This window comes from Prionailurus bengalensis, chromosome E1, assembly GCF_016509475.1.
Source record: "Prionailurus bengalensis isolate Pbe53 chromosome E1, Fcat_Pben_1.1_paternal_pri, whole genome shotgun sequence".
NCBI lineage: Eukaryota > Metazoa > Chordata > Mammalia > Carnivora > Felidae > Prionailurus > Prionailurus bengalensis.
In genome coordinates this window covers 42,521,060-42,543,353 of record NC_057347.1, presented here as the reverse complement: position 1 = coordinate 42,543,353, position 22,294 = coordinate 42,521,060, and the positions used below count along the sequence as shown (strand labels likewise).

The window sequence follows — 22,294 nt, the reverse complement described above, 5'->3', positions numbered from 1 at the left end:
CCACAGTCTTTAGGAAACACTCTGCCAGAACTGCCTGTGACATGTTCTGAAACCAAAGTAAGTACTTTTCCAGACTGTTTCCAGATCTGATATTCCATTCCAGCCCATGGAGCCTTCCACCACGGCAGATAGGAGGTATGCAGGCAGCAGAGGGCAGCAGAGGGCTGGGGCTCCCTCCCTAGACTTCCCATGGCCAGCCATCCTCGCGCACCTCTGGGCACTCACACAGGTGACTTCTCAAGCTCCGGGCTTCGGCCTGAGGCTGAGAAGATGTCGAGAGTGAGCGCTGACCTTCACGAGTCACCAGTAACAAGCCTCACTCATGCCCTCTTCCAGAAGCCGCATCTTTCACTACCTGAAGGGTCAGCCGTGTGACGCCTCAGAGTCTGAAGGTCAGGACAGACCGAGAAACAAGAAGGGAGTGGACATGAGGAAGGAGAGTGGAGAGGCAGCAGCAGGAATGAAGAAAAGTTAAAAAGAAGGTTTCCCACCCAGAGCAGACAGGGCAAGTCTAGAGGCAGGCAGTGACTGGTGGGTTTGAGAGGGATTCCCCCTGGGCTGCCTGGTCAGCTAGGGTGAAGAGATGGGGGGTAGAGTGTTCCCGAAATCCTGGGGGGACTCAGATGTCACCACATGGTGGGGACCAGGAACCGGGGCTGGCGCTGCCCTGAATCCTACTCTCTCTGCTTGTGAGCTGCCGTGGTCCTGGGACACCTGCCCTTTCGGCAGTGGGGGGCTAGGCCTCTGGGGCTGCTCATTGTCTCCAAGCCCACGACCGCTGCTATTTCCTGCTCCCGTGACCTCTACAGTATCTTGGCATCTTACGTTGCCTTCATTCCCTGCCCCCGCCTCGCATCTTATGTTTCCCCTGAATAAGCAGGACCTCCAGAGCCAGACACCTCCAGGCCCAAAGCCTCTAAAGGGGAAGATGGGAAGATAGGTTCCTGTGGGGTGGGAGGGGCTCGAAGCCTTGGCCTTGCTCAGTCCCTCTCTGGCATGGTGGGGGAGTGGCAGGGGTGAGAGACAGCAAACTCTGCAGGCTGAAGAGCCGGTGCCCCAGGACCAGATTAGCGGTTTTATCCACCTTTCTGGAATCTCTTCGGAGGCAAGAGAGGCTTCTCTGACCTTAACCATAAAAGGGAAGCTGGGTCTCCTGCCTTTGGGTAAGAGGCTTCCTATTCACCTCCGCTTCTGCTTTGCCGAAGCCAGAGGAAGGCAGTTATCTTTGCTGGGAGAGCCGAGGAAGCGGAAGGGCTGGCCCTCCACCCAGTCTGCGCCTATTTCCTGGCCGGGAATGGAAAACTACACCCCTCGCCCGGGTCTCCCAGCGCCTGGTCCTGGGTGCTCACTTCCTCCCCTCAGTGGCCCAGTCATCATGTTCCTTCTGGGGCCAGGGAAGGGTCCCGAGTCACAGGGAGGTCATTTACAGAAAAAGAGACACAGGTTGGTGTGAGCTCCATGGAAGCCCCAGGACATGATCTTTAATTGATGTTCCTGTCCCTGCCTCCCCACCCCGAGCCCCAGATGACATATTTACAGGATGCTGTATGGAGCCAGTTCCAGGCCCAGGCCAGGGCAGCCTCCACTCCTCCCTGGGTGCTGCCGGGGTGGGCCCGGCCCGGGTGGGGCGGGAGGATGCAGACGGCTGGGAGCCAGGTGGACTGGTCGCAGGAGGTCTTGAGTCCTCCACATCCCCACGCCCACTCCCGTGTGTGTGCACACACAGGCATGTCTGCGTGTGTAGAGGTATTCACACTTGTGCAGAGATGTGGATCCAAATGCTTGTGCCAGATGCATCGCCGGCTGTGTGCACACGCGTACCACCAGAGTGTCTTCCGGTACCGGTACGGCAGCAGCGGTGCAAACCCCAGCCCTTCCCCTCCTGCTTGTGGGGCTGGCCAGAGGGTGCCCCGCTCCCCCTTGTCTTGGGCAGTGCCAGCTGGACCGCAGTATTGAGGACCCCACCGTAGCCACATCCGGCCACCCAAAAGGGTGTCAATGGGTCTCAGTCCCCAGTTTGCCCTGAGGGGTGGTGCAGATAAACAGGGAGCCATTTCCTCCTCACAGATGCCCCAGAAACAGAGGGACTATAACAGCTCAAAGGCCCTGGGGTGTTCAGAAACCCCTGCTGTGTCTGGGTGGGGTATTCCTGGGGAGAGGGGCTCTGCTCATTTGTGGCTTTCATCCCATAAGGTAGCTTGATCCCCATCTTGCCCTTGCCAGCTGGTTTTTAGCAGTCGAGCCAAGGCTTCACTGTCCCATGGGTCTTGAGGGAAGGCCATGCATGGGCAGGACTGAGTTCATGGGAGGGCTGAGGAATCCCGCCCAGCCTCGGCCTCTCAGGCTCGGCTGCAATGGGAATCGGAGGACGTAATGGGGAGAACAACTGTAAACTTACTACTCAGCCCTGGAATGGGGGTAAGGAGCAGAATGAGTTTGACAGGGCCTTGAGGACTTTTCTAGAAGCTGAGGATCATATAGGAGACCTGCCTTTTCTCACCTCCTCTTGTACATTGCAGGCAAAAGCCCTCACCCTCCAGTCACAGGGCCACCCCTGGCTTTTCCTGCTTGGGAGAATCCTCCCTGGGGAGATGGCCCAGCCTGGGACCTCTAGGCCACAAGAGGGGGTGGGGGGTGGGGGCACCTAAACCCTGAGTCAGCCCCAGAATCACCCTTCTTGAAAGGGGGAAGGTGCCTTTTTAGTTCAGGGACTGTATTTTCTAGACCCCCAAATACATGCATCCTGGCAGGGACAGCAGGATGGTCACTTTGAAATTGTAGACAATCTGGGACATGTGGTCGCCGCACCCATGACTTAGGCCTTGGGCACAGAACAGGCAGCTTTGGTTTGAATCAGCGCTCATTCTGCTCTCCAAGCTCCGCAGGGCTGGGCCGAGGGGCAAGCAAGGACGCCCTACCCCTGCATGGCTTGGGGACAGCTATGTTCAATGAGAGGATTCCAGGTGTGATCATCCAGGGAAAGGGCCCCAGGGAAGGGCCAGGCCTCGGTTCCTCTGGTCCCTCCTGGAAATGTCAAAATATCCCAACTTCCCTCGCCCCAGCACCCCCAAAGTTACATTCATCAGTTAAGATTCAGTTAAAAAAAAGTGTAGATGTCAGCCCCCTCCCCCTAAGTCCCAGAGAGCTAAAACCCTGGTCCCAGCTGCCTGGTTTTGAGGAAGGGCCTTCCCAGGCCATGCCCACTGGGGGGAGGGCATCCCTCTAGCCCCCCCTCCCACCTTGAGCTGCGGCAGTCCGTGATGATGGAAGCTACATTCACACAGGGAGAGTTGGTGTACAAGGCCAAAGCCGCATGAGGTGGGGTGAGGGACCATGAGGGAAAGGCCCCAAGCCTGGTCCACCCTGGTGATGTGAAGGGCGAGGCCACACCCCCCCCCCCCCCAAACCCCCATGGAACCAGGAGTTGAAGGGCTTGGGCCTGGAAGACATTTGCATGGTGCCTCCCTCCGTGGCTGGGCAGGGGCAGCCTCGTGGTTCAGGGCGGAGACGGTGGGCGCCAGGCTCGGAGGGAGGGGGTGGCACTTAGGCCCCTCCGGACCTGGAACGGAGAGGGGGCATCAGGGGAGGATGTGAGGCAGGGCCCAGAAGGAGAGCCCCTGAGCCAGGCCCTAGGAGGTCAGTGCTGGGCCCTAGAGGCGGCAAGTCACAGGCTGGCCAGGGAGGGGATCTGGTGGGAAGTTCAGACAGCGGTGACATGGAAGACAAAACAGATGGGACGCAGAGGTAGCTCCTCTCCCCGGGGATGGGGACTACAGGGGACACAGCTCCAGGGCCCACCTGAGCAGGGGTGATGTGGCCATTGGAAGGGCAGGAGTAAATGGACCAAGGCCTGGGAGGGCAGGTGGGCAGGAGGAAGGGGCAAGGGCAGGCTGAGGGCTTTCTTTCCGGAGCAGGGCTCTCCCACCCCTGTAGTGACAGCAGTGACAGCAGCCCCTGGCTCCCCCATCGACAGAATGTGAGGTGACGAATGAGATGGAGGAGACAGGCACAGCGGGAGGGATGACGTGGCCGGCGTCACACTGCCCCCTGCTGGGTCGGGTCGTACCTTCCCCGGCGGATGTTTCTTCAGGAGCCAAGGAGAGGACAGGCAGAGAGAGAAAGAAAAGGAGCCATCTGTGACCTTGCCCTTCTCTCAGAGAGGGCCTTTCTGGCTCCCATGAGACCCCTTGCCCCAGAGATTAGCCAGGGTCTCTAGGACCTGGTCACTAAAGATAGGCCTAGAGAGAGATACCTGGGTTTGAGTCCTGATTCTGCAACTAACGTACCACATGACCCTGGGCCTCAGGTCCCTCCTCTGCACCTTGAAGGGGTGAGACCAGCTCCAGGGTCCCAGACTCAGATGCTCACAGAACACTGTAGGCTAGGTGGGGACTAGGGGCCTAGGGACAGAGGACACAGCCCTGTTTTAGGCAGCCCCTGCTCAGCTCCACTCCATGGCCGTGCTGAGACGTACTGAGCGCCAGTCTTCTTTTGCAAGAGAAGCTAGAAATCAGGACTGTTAATGTAAACCTCTTAGTTTTTCTAAATGTGAGCAAAACAAGACCCTGTGGCTGGCTCAGACTCTGGCTTATTAGCTAACTTCTCAGAAAGGCCCCCTCAGCTCCAACACTCTGGGGTTCCAATACCCACCCTCCACACACAAAGAACACCTAGTGGTGTGGGGGGCGCATGTGTGTCTCTTACTTAAATCCCCAGCCCGTGCCGCCCAGGACGATGGCTGCAACCAGGACAGCCCCCGCGATGGAGCCGATGATGATGTTGGTACCGCTGGGACCTGGGGAGGAGGGCAGGGCTCGGTTGGCAGGGACAGGCGCGGAGAAGGGGAGAGACAGAGCCCCATCCCGGCCAGCTGCAGTCTCACCCTTATATCTCTCCGTCTCCCCCGTGGGTGGAGACGTGGGCAGGGGGTTGTGAATGCTGCAGTCTTTTCCTGTCCAGTCGGGCTGACAGATGCACTTCCCTTCGTTGCTGCAGACCTGGAGGTGGGGTGGGGCCAACAGACGTGAGAGGGGCTCTGTCGCCCCCCCGTCGTGAGCTCCTCCCACCATCCCCAGCCTCCAGGCACGCACTCCGTGGTGGGAGCAGATCCGGCGTTCCCCGCTGCCGGGGCAAGTGCTGAAGTTGAAGGCAGAGGCAGGCAGGCAGCGATGATCCAGGCACAGCATGTTGGGCCCACAGGCTGTGCCATCCTCCACGTAACTCAGGTCGGAGCCGTCAGCCAGCTGGACGTGGCCACCCCTGGGGGAGCCGGCATGGCCAGCCTCAGCCCTTGTCCCCCACCCCCATCGCGGCTGCAGTCTGCCCCTCCCCAGACCGGGTCCCAGCCCAAACCTGCAGTCCAGCTCCTTGCCCTGGTGGTAGAAGGTGACACTGTTGATGTCCCCCCCTAGATCTCCCAGTCGAGGAGCTCCAGAGATGTTCACACAGAGGAGGAAGCCACAGAGCACATCCCTGTTGGGGCAGCATGGAGACAGTGAGCCCCAAGTCTGACCTTCAACCCAACTACTACTACTATTACTTCTGAACTCGAATCTGCCTTCTCCCCACCGCCTAATTTTTCACATATTCTCTGTTGGGACTCATAGGCTCATCCTAGAACCTTCTGTCCCAACTCTGACAAAAACCCTCCCCAGCCCCAGAGCTGGGGAGGCCAACCAGGAGCCTTGGCAACTCACTGTTTATTGCACTGGACCCAGCCTGACCCCTTGCGTCCACAGTTCCCACGCTCTGTCCCCTCCACGTTCAGCTTCTCATAGCAGAAGCGATCAGCAGCCGCTGTAAGGAGATGATGCCAAGCGTCACCCACTCACCCCAGCACCCGCCCGGGGACCTCAGGCCTGCATCTCCAACACTCTGGCCTGATCCCCAGTCCAGCTGGGTTCCTGAGATCCTGGAGAGCCACGCACTCGTAAGAGGGTATTTTTAGCGAGAACTTGCCCCTCCTCAGCCTCTTGATTCTGGGTCCTCCAGAGACCCTCTCCCACTCCCAAAGACTCACCGTGGCCCCAAAGGGCTTGGCACTGCCGGTCCCGGGTTTTGCAGCGACCTCCATAGCAGCGTCCCTAAGGAAAAACAGGAGACAAGGGACTGAGACACGGAGTGGTCAGAATGGATACAAGACAAGAGACTATACTGAGTCAGAGGCCCTGAGGAGGAGGAGCCCCCACCCCATCATACCTGTTCGTGATCGCAGTAGTAACCATCCAGCTTGTGCAGGTTAGGGGGACACTGTGGAGAGAGGTGCTGGACTGAGAGCCGAGGGATGAAGGGGTGCCAAATGCGCCCCTCGTGGGGCTCATAGTTCAGTGCTCTTTCATGTCAAGGACAAGAGGTCTGGCTTAGAACTCAGGCTACGACGACGCAGACTGGCAAATCCCATAGCCTCTCCCTGTATCCTGTACCTACTTCACAGAGCTGGGAGAACTAAATGGAACTAAGTACGTGGCACGTAATAAGGACTTAAGAGATGTTAACTAGTATTATTACACACTTTGATCCTGAGTACACACCAGGCACCGTGCCAGGCCCTGGGAACCCCAGCCAAACTATACTGATATAATGACTGAAGAAACAAAACCAGGAGGCATGAAGAACCGGTTTCTCAGTCGAGGAAACTGAGGCTGACCAGCGGTGGCGACACCAGCAGCGGAGGGAAGAGCCTCAGAGACACGTAGCTCCGCGGAGCCAAAGCGATAGGGATAGGGGTTGCCTCGCCCAGGGTCCCTCAGGGCGGCTGGGCCGGACGGACCTGGCTCGAGTCCCCTGTGCAGGTCTCCGCGATGTCGCACTCGTTCACCGCCTCTCGACAGGACACACCCCGCGGCTCGTACTGGGAAAGGGATCGTGGCTCAGGCCAGAACCGCCGACTCCCCGTCCGCCTTTCTCGAGGCCCCTCACTCATCTCGGCAACTCCTCGCCCGCCCCTCGGCCCCTCCCGGCCCACTCAGCACCGCCTCCAGGCCCGCCCACGGTTCCGCCCCTCCCACCACCTCCGGATAGGTGCCTCGCCCCGTTCCTCGTAGCCCTGCCTTTAACAGGCCCTTTGGGGGGGCGCACGCCCCGCCCCTCTCCCGCTCCATTGGCGCTTTCTTTGCGTCAAGTCCCGCCCCATATTTACTCCGCCTCCGGCGGCTCCTCCTCCCTAAGCACCGCCCCTTATCGGGAAGTCCGCGGCCCCCTCCCCTCCTAGGTGTGCTTCCGTCCCGCCCTGATGGTAGTTGCCCCTTACCTTGCAGCGGCGACAGCAGAGCCCGTCGCTGCACATGGCGTCGTGAGTCAGGGTGCATTTCTTGCAGCAATTCCCGCCCGCACGGCTGCACTCCTGAGGGACGCGGGGACAAGGGCAGGGGGGTGGACAAGTCCTGAACCTCCCCACCCAGACGTTCTCTGGCGCGCGCCCCTGTCACCCACCTGGAGCCCTCACTAGTCTCTCACCTGCACCGAGCCACAGTCGCACTCCTCTCCCGCCTCCACGAAGCCGTTTCCACACTCAGGCGGGTCCAGGAGCTGGACGGGGGAGGGGTGTCGGGAGTCTGGCCGGGACCCTGTCCAAACCTCGTTCCCACGTCCCCCCACCCCCACCCCCACCCCCCACCCCCAGGGGCTAGTACCTTGAGAGGCTTGTTGAAGAGACAGCTCCCGCCTCCTTCCTGCAGAAACTGGTTGTATTCGTCGATGCTGCAGCGCGAGAACTTGCGGGGCAGGTAGAATCTGGACAGGGGTAAGGGACGGAGCCGCTGAGTCCAGGCCCACTCTCTCGCCCCTTCTCAAGATTGGGGATGGGGTGCATAAGGGTAGTAGGTCACCTTCTCGAGGAGCCTGAGGATCTGTGTGTCCGGAGACTGCGTAATAATCCTCCTGCCACCAAGCAGAAGTGGGCAGGGGACGTTGCTCCTGTCTCCCACCCCCCTCCAAACCTCAGGACTCAGCAGTTGGGAGGTTGGAGCGCTAAGGCGGAAAGGTGCCTCCAAATGAGGCTTTGGCGGCACCCAGTGGCGACAGCGCGCACTACAGCCTAGCAGTTTTTGTGTCCAGCTAGGGAATGTGGGTCTCCTGGTGCAGGGTCCTCAAAAAACTGAAAACTGAGCTTATTGAAATCCTAAGGGATCCCAATAGCTGGGCCTCCCAAGGCCACTGGGTCCAGACTACCACCCACTGGGTCCAGATTTTCCCTCGCCCAAGACCCTCCCCTAGTTTGTCCCTAAGAACTCACCCAGTGTCCTCCATGATGCAGCCTAGCCAGTTGTCCGGGCATTTGCAGTCCCCTGAGGAGTGAGCCAAGTGGATATAAGGGAGGGTGGAGGACTGCCCCCCTCCCATGGACACTCTCTTCACTTCTAGAGCTGCTGGGAGTGGGTCTAGGCTGGTTGTGGGGCCACATGGGTCTTCATTGATACCTGCTGAGCTCCGGTGTTTATTCCACATCATGCCCAGGTTCTGTCCCAGCGTTTGGGCCAGGGTCACTGCCATGGCCCCCATGTTGTCGTACTTGAGGTGAGGAAGATGGAACACAAAGATGTCTACATCCGTCCAAAGGCACAGGGCTCATGCCCTTCACAGCCCCTCTGTTTTCAACCCCCACCCCCAGCCATACCCCACACTGCTTACCTCATTCACACCCCCACCCCTGGATAGCGAGCAGATGCCCCCCACGTAGGCGGCCCCACTACTGGTGCTCTGGAAAGTTCTGCCCCTGGAAGGGAGAGGATTGTCAGGAGAACCCCCTGCCTTGCCTATGGTGCCTTCCCTAGGCTGTGAAGGGGAGGCTGGGGAGCCTCCTACACTAGAGCCCTTCTTTGGGGAGGTGAGCACTGCCTTTCCTGTCAGCCTGTGTGACCTCAGGCAAGCCCCTTCCTCTCTCTGTTTGTCCATAAGTCAAATGAGAGGCTCCTATAAGATCATCTCTAATCATAAGGAGTTTTATCAGATTTTTTTCTTCTTTCGGGCATTGGGTCCTTGAGGAAGGAATGCTGGGACAGTTTGAAAAGAGAAGAGGGGACAAAAGGGAGATGATAGGCAGAGGAAGATCGCTGGGGGGCAGGGAAAACGGGCATCAGCCTAAGATGTAAGGGACATTGTCCAGCCTGTGACAAGTGGCTGGGGGCTGGTGCAAGGCGAGCCCAGTGCCCGGGCCCTGCAAGGGCACCTGACGCAGAGCAGGTGTTCAGCAACCCTGTGCACTGCAGCAACCATGAGAGGCTGACAGGATGTGGGGGCTGCGGGACTCACGAGAAGAGATGGGTGGCATCACTGGGCTCAGGCAGGCCCTCCCGCCGATAGACCATGAGCCGAGCTAAGGTCTCCAGGAGGTCATCCTGCACCTGGATCTTGTCCCCGTCGGCCCACGTTTCCATGGCAACCAGCACGATGCGGGTATTGAGCTGCTCCTTGTACATCTGGGCTCAGAGGGGAGAAGATGAGGGTGGGGCTGGAGGGCGGGAGAGTGTGGGGGGGGGGGCAGGGCTGGGAGAGGGCCTCAGTCTGTCTCTCCCTATCGGAGGCTGACAGGGCCCCCACCCCCCAAGCTCACCCGAAGCCTGTGTGTGGTGGGGCATTGGGGCAGGGGCGACAGAGGGAGGAGTGGGAAGGGAAGAGAGGCGGCTCACCACATCCGCCAGGTTCACAACGGACTTGGCAAAGTTGCTGGTGAGGACCACCGACTGGCGCATCTGCTCAAACTGGGAGGAAAGAGAGTGGGCGGAGGCCCAGGCTGCTTCATGCCCCCCTCCCAGAGTTGCCCCCAGGCTGGGGATCTTACCAGCTGGTGGTCATTGACCACGATCAGCTCCACGTACTTGGTCTCACTGTGCACAGTAGGGTGGCCCCGGCGGACCTGGGGGGTGGGTGGGCACTTGGAATCAGTCCCCTCCATGCCCAGCGTTAGGGCCAAGCCATGGACAGGCTCGAGGGTGCTGAACTCCAGTCAGGGACAATGCCAGTCCCCCACTGGTGGGGATCCCCTCTCTCCCCAGCCTTGGTATGAGGACAGGCAGTCTCAGTTTGTCCATAGTGTGGACAGGTGTAGACACGGGTGTTAGGAGATGGGGTGGGGGCTTCCTCCCGGGCATGGTTCCCTGGCCCCCAGCCACATCAGTCTGAGCCCTCCTTTGCCCCAGTCCTGGATGGGGTGTCCTGCTCTGGACCGCAGCCTGAGGTCTCTGCAGCCCGAGGTCTGTGCGGGCCCCCGTACCTGCCTTTTCCTTCTCAGCCTCGGCCGGTTCACAGGAGCAGAATGAGCAGGGGCAGCAAATAGGCAGCCTGGGGGGAGGGGTCAGGTGAGGGGGGCACAGCCGGCCCCCTCCCCAGCCCCGCTTTCCCTCCCTTACCTGGTTCCCTGCATCCGAGGGGGGCTGGGAGGAGAGGGGTCCGGTAAATGAGGTGGGGAAGGGGTCCCTGCAATGAGGGGGAATTAGTTCTTGGGGGGCTGACCAGGTCTGCTCTGAGTCCAGATGGAGAGGGACAGCTCCAGCCCTTCCCCCCACCCCACCCCAGGGTGACCCAGAACTGGCCAGAGCTCCCATGTCGGATCTGATCTCCCAGATGCTCAGATTCCGGGGTCAAGACCTGGGGTCGCCCTGAGAGATAGGGGCAAAGGACACTGGAGCCCAAAGGGAGGTTACTTGAGGGACAGAGGGGACATTGGAGCTGAGGGCACAGGGGGATGGAACCAGAGCTGGGGTGACTGAGGAGGGCAGGAAGGCTGAGGTTACCAAGGGAGGAGGCAGCGACAGCCATTGGGACAAGCCATCGGGATGTGCGTAGGAGGGCTGTCAGAGGACTGTGAGGGGCTCACCTGGGGGGGTTCCTGAGGCCTGGCCATCTCGCGGGGCTCCACGATGTAGGTGAAGTTCCCGTCCGAGAAGACCCCACTGCAGAGAGAGAGGTGCAGCTCCCCACCATGCATCCCCAGGCCTGCGCTGGAGGCTCTTCCCACCGCCCAGCCCCTCCCCATACTCACTGCAGCCCCTGGCAGGTGGAGAGGGCGGCAAAGGAGTGGGGGTTCCCACGTAGCTTCCCCTGGTAGTAGCAGTGGTCTCCGGCCCCCTGGAGGAGCAGGAGGTGAGCAGACATGCCCCCTGCCCTGGCAGGAGAGGTCAGGGCCACCAAAGCTGCTCGGTGCGCAGGTGGCTGTGGTTCCTGGGGGTCCTGCTTCCCCTCTGGGTGTGCTCCTAATTGGCTGTTTCGCCTGGACAAGTTCCTAGCCCTCTCCTTTCCCAGTTCCTAGCCTCCTTCACCTCACCTACAAGATGAGGAAGCTGGACTACATCAGTGGCTCTCAACCATCTGGTGCACGGTTCACAGATTCCTCCGAGAAGAGCTACTGCTCGTGTGCCAGGCACTGTTCTGAGCACTTACCACAGATGAGCTCGCTTGATCAGATGAAAGCTGTGGACCCCCCACCCCGCCCCCCAGCGCACACACACGCAACTGCACACACAGTGCGTTCTCGGACACCATTGCCTCCGTGGACCCCCTCTGGACACGGTCTGTGGCTGAGGAACCGTGAGCAGCCTGTGTCCACTTGGCTGGGGCTCTCGGGTCAGAGGGGCCAGCGCCCCCTCCCTGCTCCCGCAGAATTGTGCTCCAGTTACTGAACTGGCTGGTTGAGGGGTGCGGGGGTGGGGGTGGGGAGGAAGGAGGCTATTTATAGACACTCATTCATCTTTGCTCAGGCCCCTGGGCTTCTGGGGCTGGGACCCTGGTGTCCCAGGCAGCCAGGAATTCCCAAGGCCTTGGTGCTGAGCAAGAAGGGCATTTCCCCAACTGTCCCCTCCTAGAAGAGTCTGGGGGGCATGGAGCAGGGAGGGTCCCTGAAAGCCTTGATGTCAGGTAGAGAGGCTGGCTGGGAGTCAGACCTTGGGAGCTGGGTGAAGGGAGTTCGGGCTCCACGCCATTCGCCATGGTGACTCAGACTCTGGGAGCCTCCGTGGTGGGGACAGATGGAGGACCCCAAAGGGGCTGGGCCCACCGGAGTATAGGTGTACCTCGGATCCCATCTCCAGGGACCACCCGTCTCTTCGTCCCACCTCCCCTGTCCCCTTCCCAAGGCACTCACGGTGCTGTGCTGGGTTGTCCCCTCCCGGCTAAAATGGCGCTCCACATACTGTGAGGAGAGGAGGTGACTGGAACAGACAGAAGGGGCAGGAGGAAGGAGGGGGATCACCGCTGGGGTTGGGTCAGGCTTGGGTCCTGCCCCAGCTCAGATTCAGGCCGCAGGACCCGGCCCTGCCCCCATCCCCACCCCCCCCCAAGCCGCGTCTAGGCTGTGCTTTTGCCCACCCGCCTGCTGCCCTTTCTCCCCGGCTCCCGGCCACACTCACTGGTTCAGCTCCAGGTCCAGAGTGAAGTTTGAGTTGAAGGCTGGGATGACGAAACTCACCTGGGCCAGGTGGACAGGCTGGGGGTGGGGAGAGGGCAGAGGGGAGTCAACCTGAGGAATCCCAGAATAGGGAGTAGCACTGGGGAGGAAGGGATGGCCCAGCCCAGCAGCTGATGGGACCACTGATTTGGGTGGGAGATGCTTTGTACAAGCTCATCTTCCTCCAAGACCCTGTGCCTTTCCTGGGAGCAGGGACAGGAGAACGCACCCCTGGGTACAGCCCAACCCACCCTCTGGGCCCGGGGCACTGTGAGCAGCACGGGGGGGGGGGGGGGGGGGGGGGGCAGGGGCCAGCCCATCCATCTGGTGTAGGTGCCTCTTGGGGCCAGTCTACCCAAGCAGCGGGGATGGAAGGCAGCTCAGCCCGCCCACTGCTTCACACCACCCTCCCCCCGTTGGCAGCCCCCCCACCTCACGTGGACTAAAGGGAAGCCCCCAGAAGTAGCATGGGAAAGGGGCAAGCCGGAGATGGGGTGCAGTGTGATCCTTGGGCTCTGTAAAGCAGGCCCCTCCCTTCCTGTATCCTGGCCCCAGCCTCAATTTACGGAGGAGGCCTCGGACTCTGCAGACAGGGTAGCGTGGGTGAGAATTGGAAGCTGGGGTGATGGGAAGATGCCATCCTGTCAGGAGGGAAGAACTTGGCTCCTCTACCCCCAAGTCCATTGCCCTCTGCCTTGCCCAAAGCAGCTCATCTTTAATATTTCAATCCCGTGGTTAATTTTTAAACACGGAAGTTTTCCTGATAAATTTTTCAGAGGGGCCTTTGCAGTGGGAGGCTCCAGGTTGTCATGGCAACATACCAGGCCTGAGCAAGATGGCTGCCCTTCCAGGTCTGGGCGCCCAGCTCCTGTGGGGAGTGGGGACTCCAGGCCTGAAGCTAGTGTGCCTGGAGGAACAGTGACCTCAAGAGAAGAGGGGGCACGAGAGTCTGGACTCAGGGGATGAGTTGGCCTTCTGGGCTCTCATGTCCCCACACCAAGCATCAGGTCTCACAAAGACCTGGAAGCACAGCAAGGGCCCCAGAAGGACCGGAGAGCCTTCTTCACCCCCATATTCATTTAAGACTGAAATCCAGATCCCCAGGTGAGGGTCCCAGCACTGGGCCATGCAGATGTGAGGCTTTTCTCTGCTGCCTTTCTTTTGTGGGGAGCAGGCTGCAGGATAGAAGGGAGCCCCAAGGTCACAGAATCTCATTGCCTGGTCCTAGCTGGCTTCCTCATCAATCACTTAGATTCCTCATTTTTATTGAGCATTTATTATGTGCCAGGCACTGTTCTAAATACTTTGCAAGTATTATCATATCTGATCTTCATAATAAGCCAGTGGGATGGATGCCACTGTTATCCTCATCTGACAGATGGGGAAACCGAAGCACAGAGAGGCTAACTAACATGCCCAAAGTCACGCAGCTAAGAAGTCATGGAGCTGCCATTCAAGCCTACAGAAACAGTTTCCAAGGCCTCCTCACCCCAAAGATAAGATAAGGTAAGACAGAAATGGCCTAGCATCCATGAGAGGTCGTGGGGGGAGGGGGGGTGAAGGCGCAGAGCCTAGGTAGACAGCCCTCTGAGCGCCAAGGACACTGACTTGCCCCATTCCAGGCCGACTGGAGCTCCAAGCTCCATCCCAAGCCTTTAGAGCGTCGATCAGAATTGAAATAGAAAGTCAAGGACAAGGAGTCACTGTTTTCCTCTCCTTGCCTTGGCCTGGCCCAGCCCATCTCTGCTTCCTCCGTGCCCCCGGGCCTCTACCCTTCCCACCCACCCCTTCGGCCCTCCTTCTCCCCTCCTGGGCTTGGTCTATCTCTGCCTTTCCCACCTGTCCCTGCCTAGACTACTTCTGCCCTTCCCGGCCCTTAAGTCTGTACCTCCTTGTTCTTTCTGTCCCTGACAGAAAGCCTCTGTTGGCCACCCAGAGGTGCAGCCTGTTCAGGCTCCTTGCCCTGAGTCCACTCTCTCAGGCTGTGTGGCTTCAGGGATGATCCAGCAGCCTCTCTGAGCCTCAGATCTCCCCAACGAAAATGGTAAGATGAGCCCAGATGCAAGCTGTGAGGTTGGCTTTGGATGGTGGGGGTCGTCCTGGGCCTGGAGAATTCTGGCAGGGTCGGCCCTGGTGCTAGCAGGATCTCCCCCACGCAGGAAGTCAGCAAGCTAACCATCTGGCCTCCCCCATCCCTGTGCAGACCAAGCTGACCCCCACTCTGGGGAAAGCCCAGACTGTTGGAAGAGCAGACACTAGGTCCCTTTTGTCCCCACCATTTCCTGCAGCCTCTTCTTTCCCCACCCGGTAAGGCCCAACCTGGGCTGGACTGCCCCTGCCCCAGTAGGGCACAGGGCACGGGGGCCAATGAGAGCCAGAGCAGCTCTTGGGGCTGGGGGCTGGGCCCAGGAAGGGCTGGGGGAGCCATCAAGGGTGGCAGAGGAAGAGGAGGGAAACCAGATAGTTGGGCAGGGGGTTCATGGGGATACTCCCTGTCTGCAAGAAGAGAAAGAACAGGTAAACCCACCTCGGTCCTCAGGACCTCTGTACTCCAGTCACCTGGGGTGGGGGGGTTGCTGCTGACACCAGAGTCCTAAACACCCCTTCCCCCCCCCCCAGCCAAGCTTTAGGCCTGAGTTCTATCAAAGCCAAACTGCTCCTTGCTTGGCCTGCCTCCTGCCCCTGACCTGCCCCCGACCTCACCCATCATCCCTCAGTCCCTCCCTCGGGAGCCCCTTCTGTCCCCCTCCACCCACCCCCACCTACGCACCCTCCTCTGTGCCCAGCTCAGCGCTGCTGGTGACCGGACGGCTGGGCCTCGACCCCGTGCCCTGCTCTTGCCTCCGGCTCTCACGTGCCCTGGCTCATTTGATCTCAACTCGCCCGGGGCGTCTGGTGCTCATTTTATAAATGGCAGGCCAAGGCTCAGGGAGAGACACTTGGAGGTGACTGGCCCAGGGCCATGCTGGGGAGGAGGGGGGTCAGATCTCACCCTGGGGCTGCAGTTCATGTCTGCCATGGCAGCTGGGGCCACCTGGTTTCAGTGACTGTGCCCTCCCTAAAGCTCCCTTGTCACCAGCCCGTTCACCCCCCCTAGGCATTGTCTTATGCTCCGTGTCAGGCTCACCTAGATGTGGGGTGCAGAAAGAAGGAGGCAAAAATCCCACTGAAGTCCCAGAATCACAAATACAGATGCCAGGCCCCCACCCTAGACCTACAGAATCACTGGCTCGGGAAGGGGGAGACTGAGGATCTGGAGGATTCTCGGATGCTCCAGAAAATTCGAGTGTCCAAGCACTGCCCCTCAAACTGTCACCCCAAATATCTCCTCCCAAACTTCCATCTCCTCCCATGACTTTCTCCTCCTCACTATGTCTACAAAGCCAGCACTGCCCAACCCACAGAGGGCTGTGGCCCCCACTACTCCTGGACCTTTAAGCACACAGTTCTGGACGTCTATTTCTCTGATCACTGATTCAACTTCTTGCACGGTGACTTTTAGTCCCCAGAAGCACAGGCTGTGCCTACCTTTTTCCCTGCCCAGTGGGCTCAACAGTCACGTTGAATGGAAAAGCAACAGAAGGCCTGAGCCTCAGTTTCTCCATTGGTAAAATGAGTTTGTCATGGAGATCAGATGGAAGCCCTTTTTAATATGTTATTATCACAAGGATTAGTAATAATTGAAGAATGGAGTGTACATGTTCCAGCTAAACAGGGCTTTGAGGACTAGATGAACCACATGGGCTGGGTGGTGGCAGATGGCAAGGAGCCAGAGAGGCAGGGAGAAATCCCCTCCCCACAATAGTAACCCCCCCCCGCCCCCCCGCGATGTGCTGCTGAGGCTCTATTGATCCACAGGACAGCGGGAATCCCAGACCGTGAGAACGGTTGAAAATTTTCTGATAATGGGATTTGACCTAAATTTTTGATGACAGTCACTTCCTTAGAGGGTCATTAGTCCCTCTGGGGACAGACTCTGGGCAACTGGGTCCCTGTAGGCAGCCAGGAGGGGTAATCAGGCAAGGCCAAGCCCACAGGCCAGTCTGGCCGGGGAGAACTCAAGACTCCTGCCACATTGTCCCCACCCTCCACCAGCGCCACCTGGAGCCTGACAGGTAACCCCCAAATGCCCTGGCTTCTGTCTCAGACACCAGCCTTCAAGCTGGTGCCAGCTGCCCAGCACCCTGCCCCTGACACGCAGGAGCGAGGGCAGGCCTTACAGATGTTAAACACCTGCTCTCGCCAAATCCCAGGCAGGACATCTGACGAACATCACCTCCTCGAATCCTCACGCAGCCTGGCAAAGGAGAGACGACTATCAGCCCCATCTTATGGATGAGGGGGGTGGGATTCAGAAGGCAGCAGTGGCTGACCCCGGTCACTCAGTCAAAAGCAGTGGGGCCAGGAGCCACCAAGGCTGTCCTCCCCAAAGCCTTTCAGACCCAAGCTTAACCTCCTGCGTGAATGATCTCTCTTCGCAGCCCTCACCCTTCCAGAGCAAGCTGGGCTCAGCTCAAGTCCCAGAGGCAGCTTCCGGCCACCAGCCCCCTCCCAGGAACCGTCTCCTGCCTCCAATCCCACGACAGAGCTGTGACCTTGGCTGCATGGCCATAACCCCAGTGGGGCACTAGGGCTCCAGGCACAGACCCGGTGGCTCCCTGCAATGACTGCCATCTAGCAAGGGCAGGGGACTGAGCCTTGCTGAATTGACCCCCTCCAGCAAGAAAACACAAACACTGAAACACACACCCTCAGCAGAGGGCTTCCGGGGTAGCATTTCCAGTAAATGCTGGTCTGGACAGCTTTCACAGGAGCTCAGCCCAGTGACTAGGATCCCCCTTCCTCCAGCTGGCTCTGATAAGTCTATCTCCTAGGCCTGGAGGCTGGAACTTCTCCACCCCCATCCTGTTTGCTTCCCCCACATCCTGCCCTTTTCTTGGTTCTGAAGGAGTCTGGGTTTCCCCAGGGGGCAGGCATGACCCACACAGCAGCTCTGTGTGGTTTAGAAGAAGAGTCCCTTCGGAACACATGTAACCTCATGAGCCCACAGATTTCATTCAGTCTACTTGTTGGGGCACCCTTGTACAGTGAACAACCAGCCCAACTGTACACGGTGGCCCTGCTTATTCTTTTGCCTCATTCTTCAGCTTCAGGTTCCCTGTGACCACAGCTTTCTGCACTTCCAGAAGCTCCCCCACCTCTCTGGGCCTCAGGCCCAGCTTTCTTCCAAACTGGACAGAAGTGAGGTGTTGAGATCAGTGGCAAAGAGGGCAAAGGGACCCCTGTGGCCCTCTTCACTATACCCCTGAGAGAGAGGCAGGCCGGCCCAAGTGTATCAATCTTGACTGCTACTCAAGTGCTGTGTGACTTGGGCTTGTTATTCACCTCTCTGTGCCTGTCTCCCCCCACCTGTAAATGGGAATAGCGACAGCCCCATCTCCTAGGGCTGTGATGAGCATTACATAAAATCAATATATCTAAAGGCATAACAGTGTCTGCCCCAGTAAGAGCCCAGCAATTGTAATATCTCTAGCTTCTAAAGTCCTTCCTGGCTACCTTCTCTCTCCCCCACAATCCCCCACAAAAACCAGGAGCCCTCAGCACACAAAACCCTTTCCTATTGCCACCTTCTGGAGGTGAGTGATGCTATGATTGATGTTATCATAAATCATCCTGGTTTTAGGGCTCAGGAAGCTAGGCCTCAGACAGGTGATATGACCGGCCCGAGGCCAGAGCAGGTGAGCACACAAAGCCCCATCATCCTCACCCCGCTGGCCAGCGTGTGCCCCCAGACTCGCCACATGACCTGCAGCAAATAGAGATCTTGCTGCTGGCTCAACGCCTTGCTCAGCCTGAGTTTCCAAACCAACGCAATAATTTCGGACTCAGCCCAGCAGCGCCAGGGTGTGGCACTTCCTGCTGGGACATGGGCTCAGTGCTGCACGGGCTCCATCATCAGCCCCGTACATGCCGAGGCCAGAAGTGCTTCAGGGAGAAATGCCAGGTGGGAGGTAGAGGGCTGCAAAGTGTCCTTCCAGTCAGGGGGAAATATTTTGGACACGTGGGATTGCCCCTGTGCCGAACTTGAGAGTCCTTTTGGTGGGAAGTACCGGGTATGGGAGAGAATCACTCCACTGCTTAAAGCTCTGGTTGACTTTGAGGGGTGCCTGGGTGGCTCAGTCGGTTAAGTGTCCAACTCTTTTTTTTTTTTTTAACTTTTTAAATGTTTATTTATTTTTGAAGGAGAGAGACAGAGCACGAGCGGGGGAGGGGCAGAGAGAGAGGGAGACACAGAATCCGAAGCGGGCTCCAGGCTCTGGGCCGTCAGCACAGAGCCCGACGTGGGGCTCGAACCCACGAGCTGTGACATCATGACCTGAGCTGAAGTCGGACGCCCAACCGACTGAGCCACCCAGGTGCCCCAAGTGTCCAACTCTTAATTTTAGCTCAGGTCATGACCCCAGGGTCGTGGGATCAAGTCCTGCATCATGCTCTGTGCTGAACATGGAGCCTGCTTGGGATTCTTTCCCTCTCCATCTCTCTCTGCCCATTCTCCGCTTGCACTACCTTGCTCTCTCTCTCTTTCAAAATAAATAAATAAACATTAAAAAAAAAAAAGATCTGGGGTACCCAGGTGGATCAGTCTGTTGGGCATCCGACTTCGGCTCAGGTCATGATCTCACAGCTTGTGAGTTCAAGCCCCGCATCGGGCTCTGTGCTGATGGCTCAGAGCCTGGACCCCGCTTCGGATTCTGTGTCTCCCTCTCTCTCTGCCCCCCCCCGCTCGTGCTCTGTCTCTCTCTCTCAAAAATAAACAAACATTAAAAAAATTTTAAAAGAAAGATCTGATTGACTTTGAGCAAGTTACTCAACTTCTCTGAGCCTCAGTTTGCTCATCTGTAAAATGGGCAGGCAAAAGTTACCTGCCTTATAGAGTTGTGAGAATTCCACCCCAGGGGAGACTGAGGTACAGGTAAGGCAGGGCTATGACTACGTCCCCTGGGGAGGCTGCAGGGAGGTCCCTGGGAAGGCTCAATGCTAGAGAGACCCCCATTGGAGGTGACCACAGCCCCATAGATCCACAGAACCCTCCACTCCTAACCTCACCCCCTCAGACACCCTGTTGGGCATATTCAGACTTGGTCACTCACACACATATCACAAATGCACACATGCCACCCACTCAGCCAGCAGAACGACACCCAAAGAGACTCCCCTGTCGCCTGCATACCCAGTAGTCAGGCTGAGCAGTCAACTCCTAGCCAACACAGGCTGGGGTGCACAGTTCTCAGATGGGGGTGACATCAAGGATGAAAGCTGGACCAGGGACAAAACCCAGCCAGGATACCCCATCCCTGGCCTTGGAACCATCCCTGCGGCCCACCCCCAGGGAGCCTGGGCAGACACTGAAGGCAGCTTCCAACCCCTTCTCTTTCACCCCTGCTCCACCCCCACTCCACCCCACCCCCACCCAGGCCTGCCTGCTCAGGACCATTAACCACCCTCTTCCTCACTGCCTTGAGTGATGGTCCATCTATTATGCATGCTGCCTTCCTGCTCTATTCCATTTCCCGAGTATCCCCCCACCCCCACCCCCCCCACAAACCCCTCCACCTCCCCTAAGGGCTTTTAACCAAGTACATTAGGCAGGGCCAGATGCCAGTCTGACAGATGTCTGTAATGCTAGCCTCCGTTTCCCTCCTTCCTCCCTCTGCCCAGCCCAATTTACCTCCCACCACTCCCAGCTGCCAAACTTCCCAGACCGCGGTTGTACCCCTCCTCCGAATCTCTCCTCTACACCTCCTAATTCCGCCAGGCCTTTGCCATCCTGCCCTCCGCCGCCCCCAGTTGGCCTGGCTAACTTTCCGCTTCCAGCTCCTGGAGAGCCAAGCCGTGCTGAATGAATATTCCATCTGGGTAATTATTATTCACATGATATTAATTAATTATTAATTGCAATTAATCTCCTTCATTCCTAACTTTCCTCTGGGAGGCAGGAGGGGCCTGGCAGCTGAAAGGGACAGAGGGCGGGTGGAGCTGGCATTTGTGGGTGAGCTTGGGACCTCCAAGCCTTTTCCCAAGGCCCCACCCTCGGGCGAGGACAGGAAGGAGAATGACAAGCCTATCAGTGCACAGAGGGGAAACTGAGGCAGGATCAAGCACTGAGCTGTTCCAAGAAAGCCCACTGAGGGTGGCTGTGATGAGAAACAGGAGCCCTAATCCTTGATGGAGCTCTTAGCTGCTTCTCCCTGCCCCCTACTGCCTTGCCCAAGCCCAATTTGGTGTAGAACCACTTGCTTTGGCAGGAGAGGAGTGGGGGCTGGTGGAACCCTGACCCAAGGCTGGACTGTGCCCTGGGCATTCCAGGGTCCACGGAGGACAGGGGATCCCCATGATGATTGGAGGGGGCCTGGAGTGAGGCAGGTGGGTGCTCCCCACTAGTGGGCTCCAGCACCCATTATACAGAAGGAGAAGCTGCGGGAGCCGGCTTCTTGGGGAGGTGCCCAAACCCTGGCTGCCTGGTGGCCTTCCTTGGGTTCCAGGCCTGCTCCAGACCCCTGGCCTCACACCCAGGGCCACTCACCGGGCCCCCTGGTGGCTCCTGGCGGACCCTGGTGTCCAACTGCTGCTTTCGGACCTCTCCTCCGGAGCTCTCCCCCACCAGACGACTGGGCTCTGTGACCTCAGGGGCTTCCGGACTCCCCAACTGGGGTGAGACCCGCCAGTGCAGAGCTCCGACAGGACCCCGGGTCCCAAGACCTGAGGAGACAAGGCCATAGCTGCAGGCGGATGCCCACTGAGGGGCAGGAGACTTGGGACTGGGGTGAGCACACTTCATCCCCCACTCTGATGTGCCCCTTGGAGCTGGGCCGATCTGGTCCCCTGCAGAGGAAGAGCCTGATGGGGAGGGGGCCAGGAGCTTTCCTCCCGCCCGCCTGTCACGACTGCCCCCCCTCACCCGCAGAGACCTGCAGAGTCCGTTGGCCGGCGGCAGGGGGCTGGCCGCGGTGGGGCGGGCCAGATGGGGACAGGTGGGTGCACGCGCCCTCCGTCCCCCCCTCCCGCCCCCCCCGCTCCCCCCCCCCCGCGATCGGACAGGCTGTCACCCCGAGCACTGCAGGAAAATGTGGCTGCAGCAGAAAGCGCCGCAAAACCCGGGGCGGGGGCAGGGAGGGCGCGGGGGCCGGGGCCGGGGGCACTCACCGGGCGGGGGGAGCAGCGGCAGCAGCAGCAGCAGCGCCGCGAACGCCCAGCGCCGCAGCCGCCTCATGGCTCGCTCATAATCCTCCGGCTCCGGGGGCTGCGGCTGCGAGCGGCGCGGCGAGGGCGGGAGGAGGCGCGGGCGGGAGGCGCGGCTGCGGGAGCCGCGGGCGGGGGCGCCGGCCGGGCGGGGGGCGAGGCTGGCGGCGGCGGCGGCGGCGGCTGCGGGGCGGGCGCCCGGCTCAGCTCGCTCCGGCCGCGGCCATCCCGGCTGGGCGGCGGGCCGGGTTAAGAGCCGAGCGGCGAGCACGTGAGCCCAGGGCCCGCCCCCGCCCCCCGGGCTCCCCCGCCCCCGCCTCACCCCAGCCGGCCAGGGCCGGGGCCGCCGCGACGGGAGGACAAAAGAGGCGCCGCCCGGAGACCGGCCCTCCCGCGGCTCCTCGGGGCCCTCGGCAGGTGCACGGCGGGGCGCGCCCGTCCCGGTCTCGCGGCCCCTGCCTTGGCCATCCCTCGCTCCGAGGACCTCTGGGTTTGTAGGGGGGAAGGCGGGAAACAGAGGGACGCCGGGCTCTGACCCCGAGGCGGCCAGTCTGGGGGACCGCACGGTCGGGGGTCGGGGGCGTGTCTTTCTGGCTCAGGTTCGCCCCTCCGGCGTGGTACCCAGGAAGGGGTTTCCCTGGACCCAGACACGAGGTCCCCGGTCGAAGGCTGTTA

At 59.6% G+C, this 22,294-nt stretch overlaps 1 protein-coding gene across 6 annotated transcripts; it reads right to left on the bottom strand.

Annotated features, from left to right (window-relative positions):
• Positions 1 to 1,444: 1,444 nt before the first annotated feature.
• ADAM11 (ADAM metallopeptidase domain 11) lies at positions 1,445 to 21,735 on the bottom strand. Of its 6 annotated transcripts, XM_043584734.1 has the most exons (27): positions 21,584 to 21,731; positions 20,964 to 21,139; positions 12,342 to 12,418; positions 12,077 to 12,143; positions 10,979 to 11,064; positions 10,814 to 10,889; positions 10,347 to 10,413; positions 10,211 to 10,278; positions 9,779 to 9,853; positions 9,627 to 9,698; positions 9,250 to 9,416; positions 8,629 to 8,713; positions 8,418 to 8,508; positions 8,234 to 8,285; positions 7,632 to 7,731; positions 7,456 to 7,527; positions 7,250 to 7,342; positions 6,770 to 6,850; positions 6,199 to 6,249; positions 6,020 to 6,083; positions 5,697 to 5,796; positions 5,353 to 5,472; positions 5,091 to 5,259; positions 4,883 to 4,997; positions 4,705 to 4,795; positions 4,067 to 4,084; positions 3,429 to 3,559 (listed from the first exon to the last, which is right to left on the bottom strand). In XM_043584734.1, the coding sequence occupies exons 1-27, from the start codon at positions 21,648 to 21,650 to the stop codon at positions 3,544 to 3,546; spliced, it is 2,316 nt and encodes a 771-aa protein (XP_043440669.1). In that variant the 5' UTR covers positions 21,651 to 21,731; the 3' UTR covers positions 3,429 to 3,543. The 6 variants fall into 6 exon arrangements, with proteins under 6 accessions (XP_043440667.1, XP_043440670.1, XP_043440671.1 ...); XM_043584732.1 differs by lacking the exon at positions 5,091 to 5,259 and having other exon boundaries at positions 1,445 to 3,559; positions 21,584 to 21,735; XM_043584733.1 differs by lacking the exon at positions 3,429 to 3,559 and having other exon boundaries at positions 3,948 to 4,084.
• Between the last annotated feature and the right edge of the window lie 559 nt (positions 21,736 to 22,294).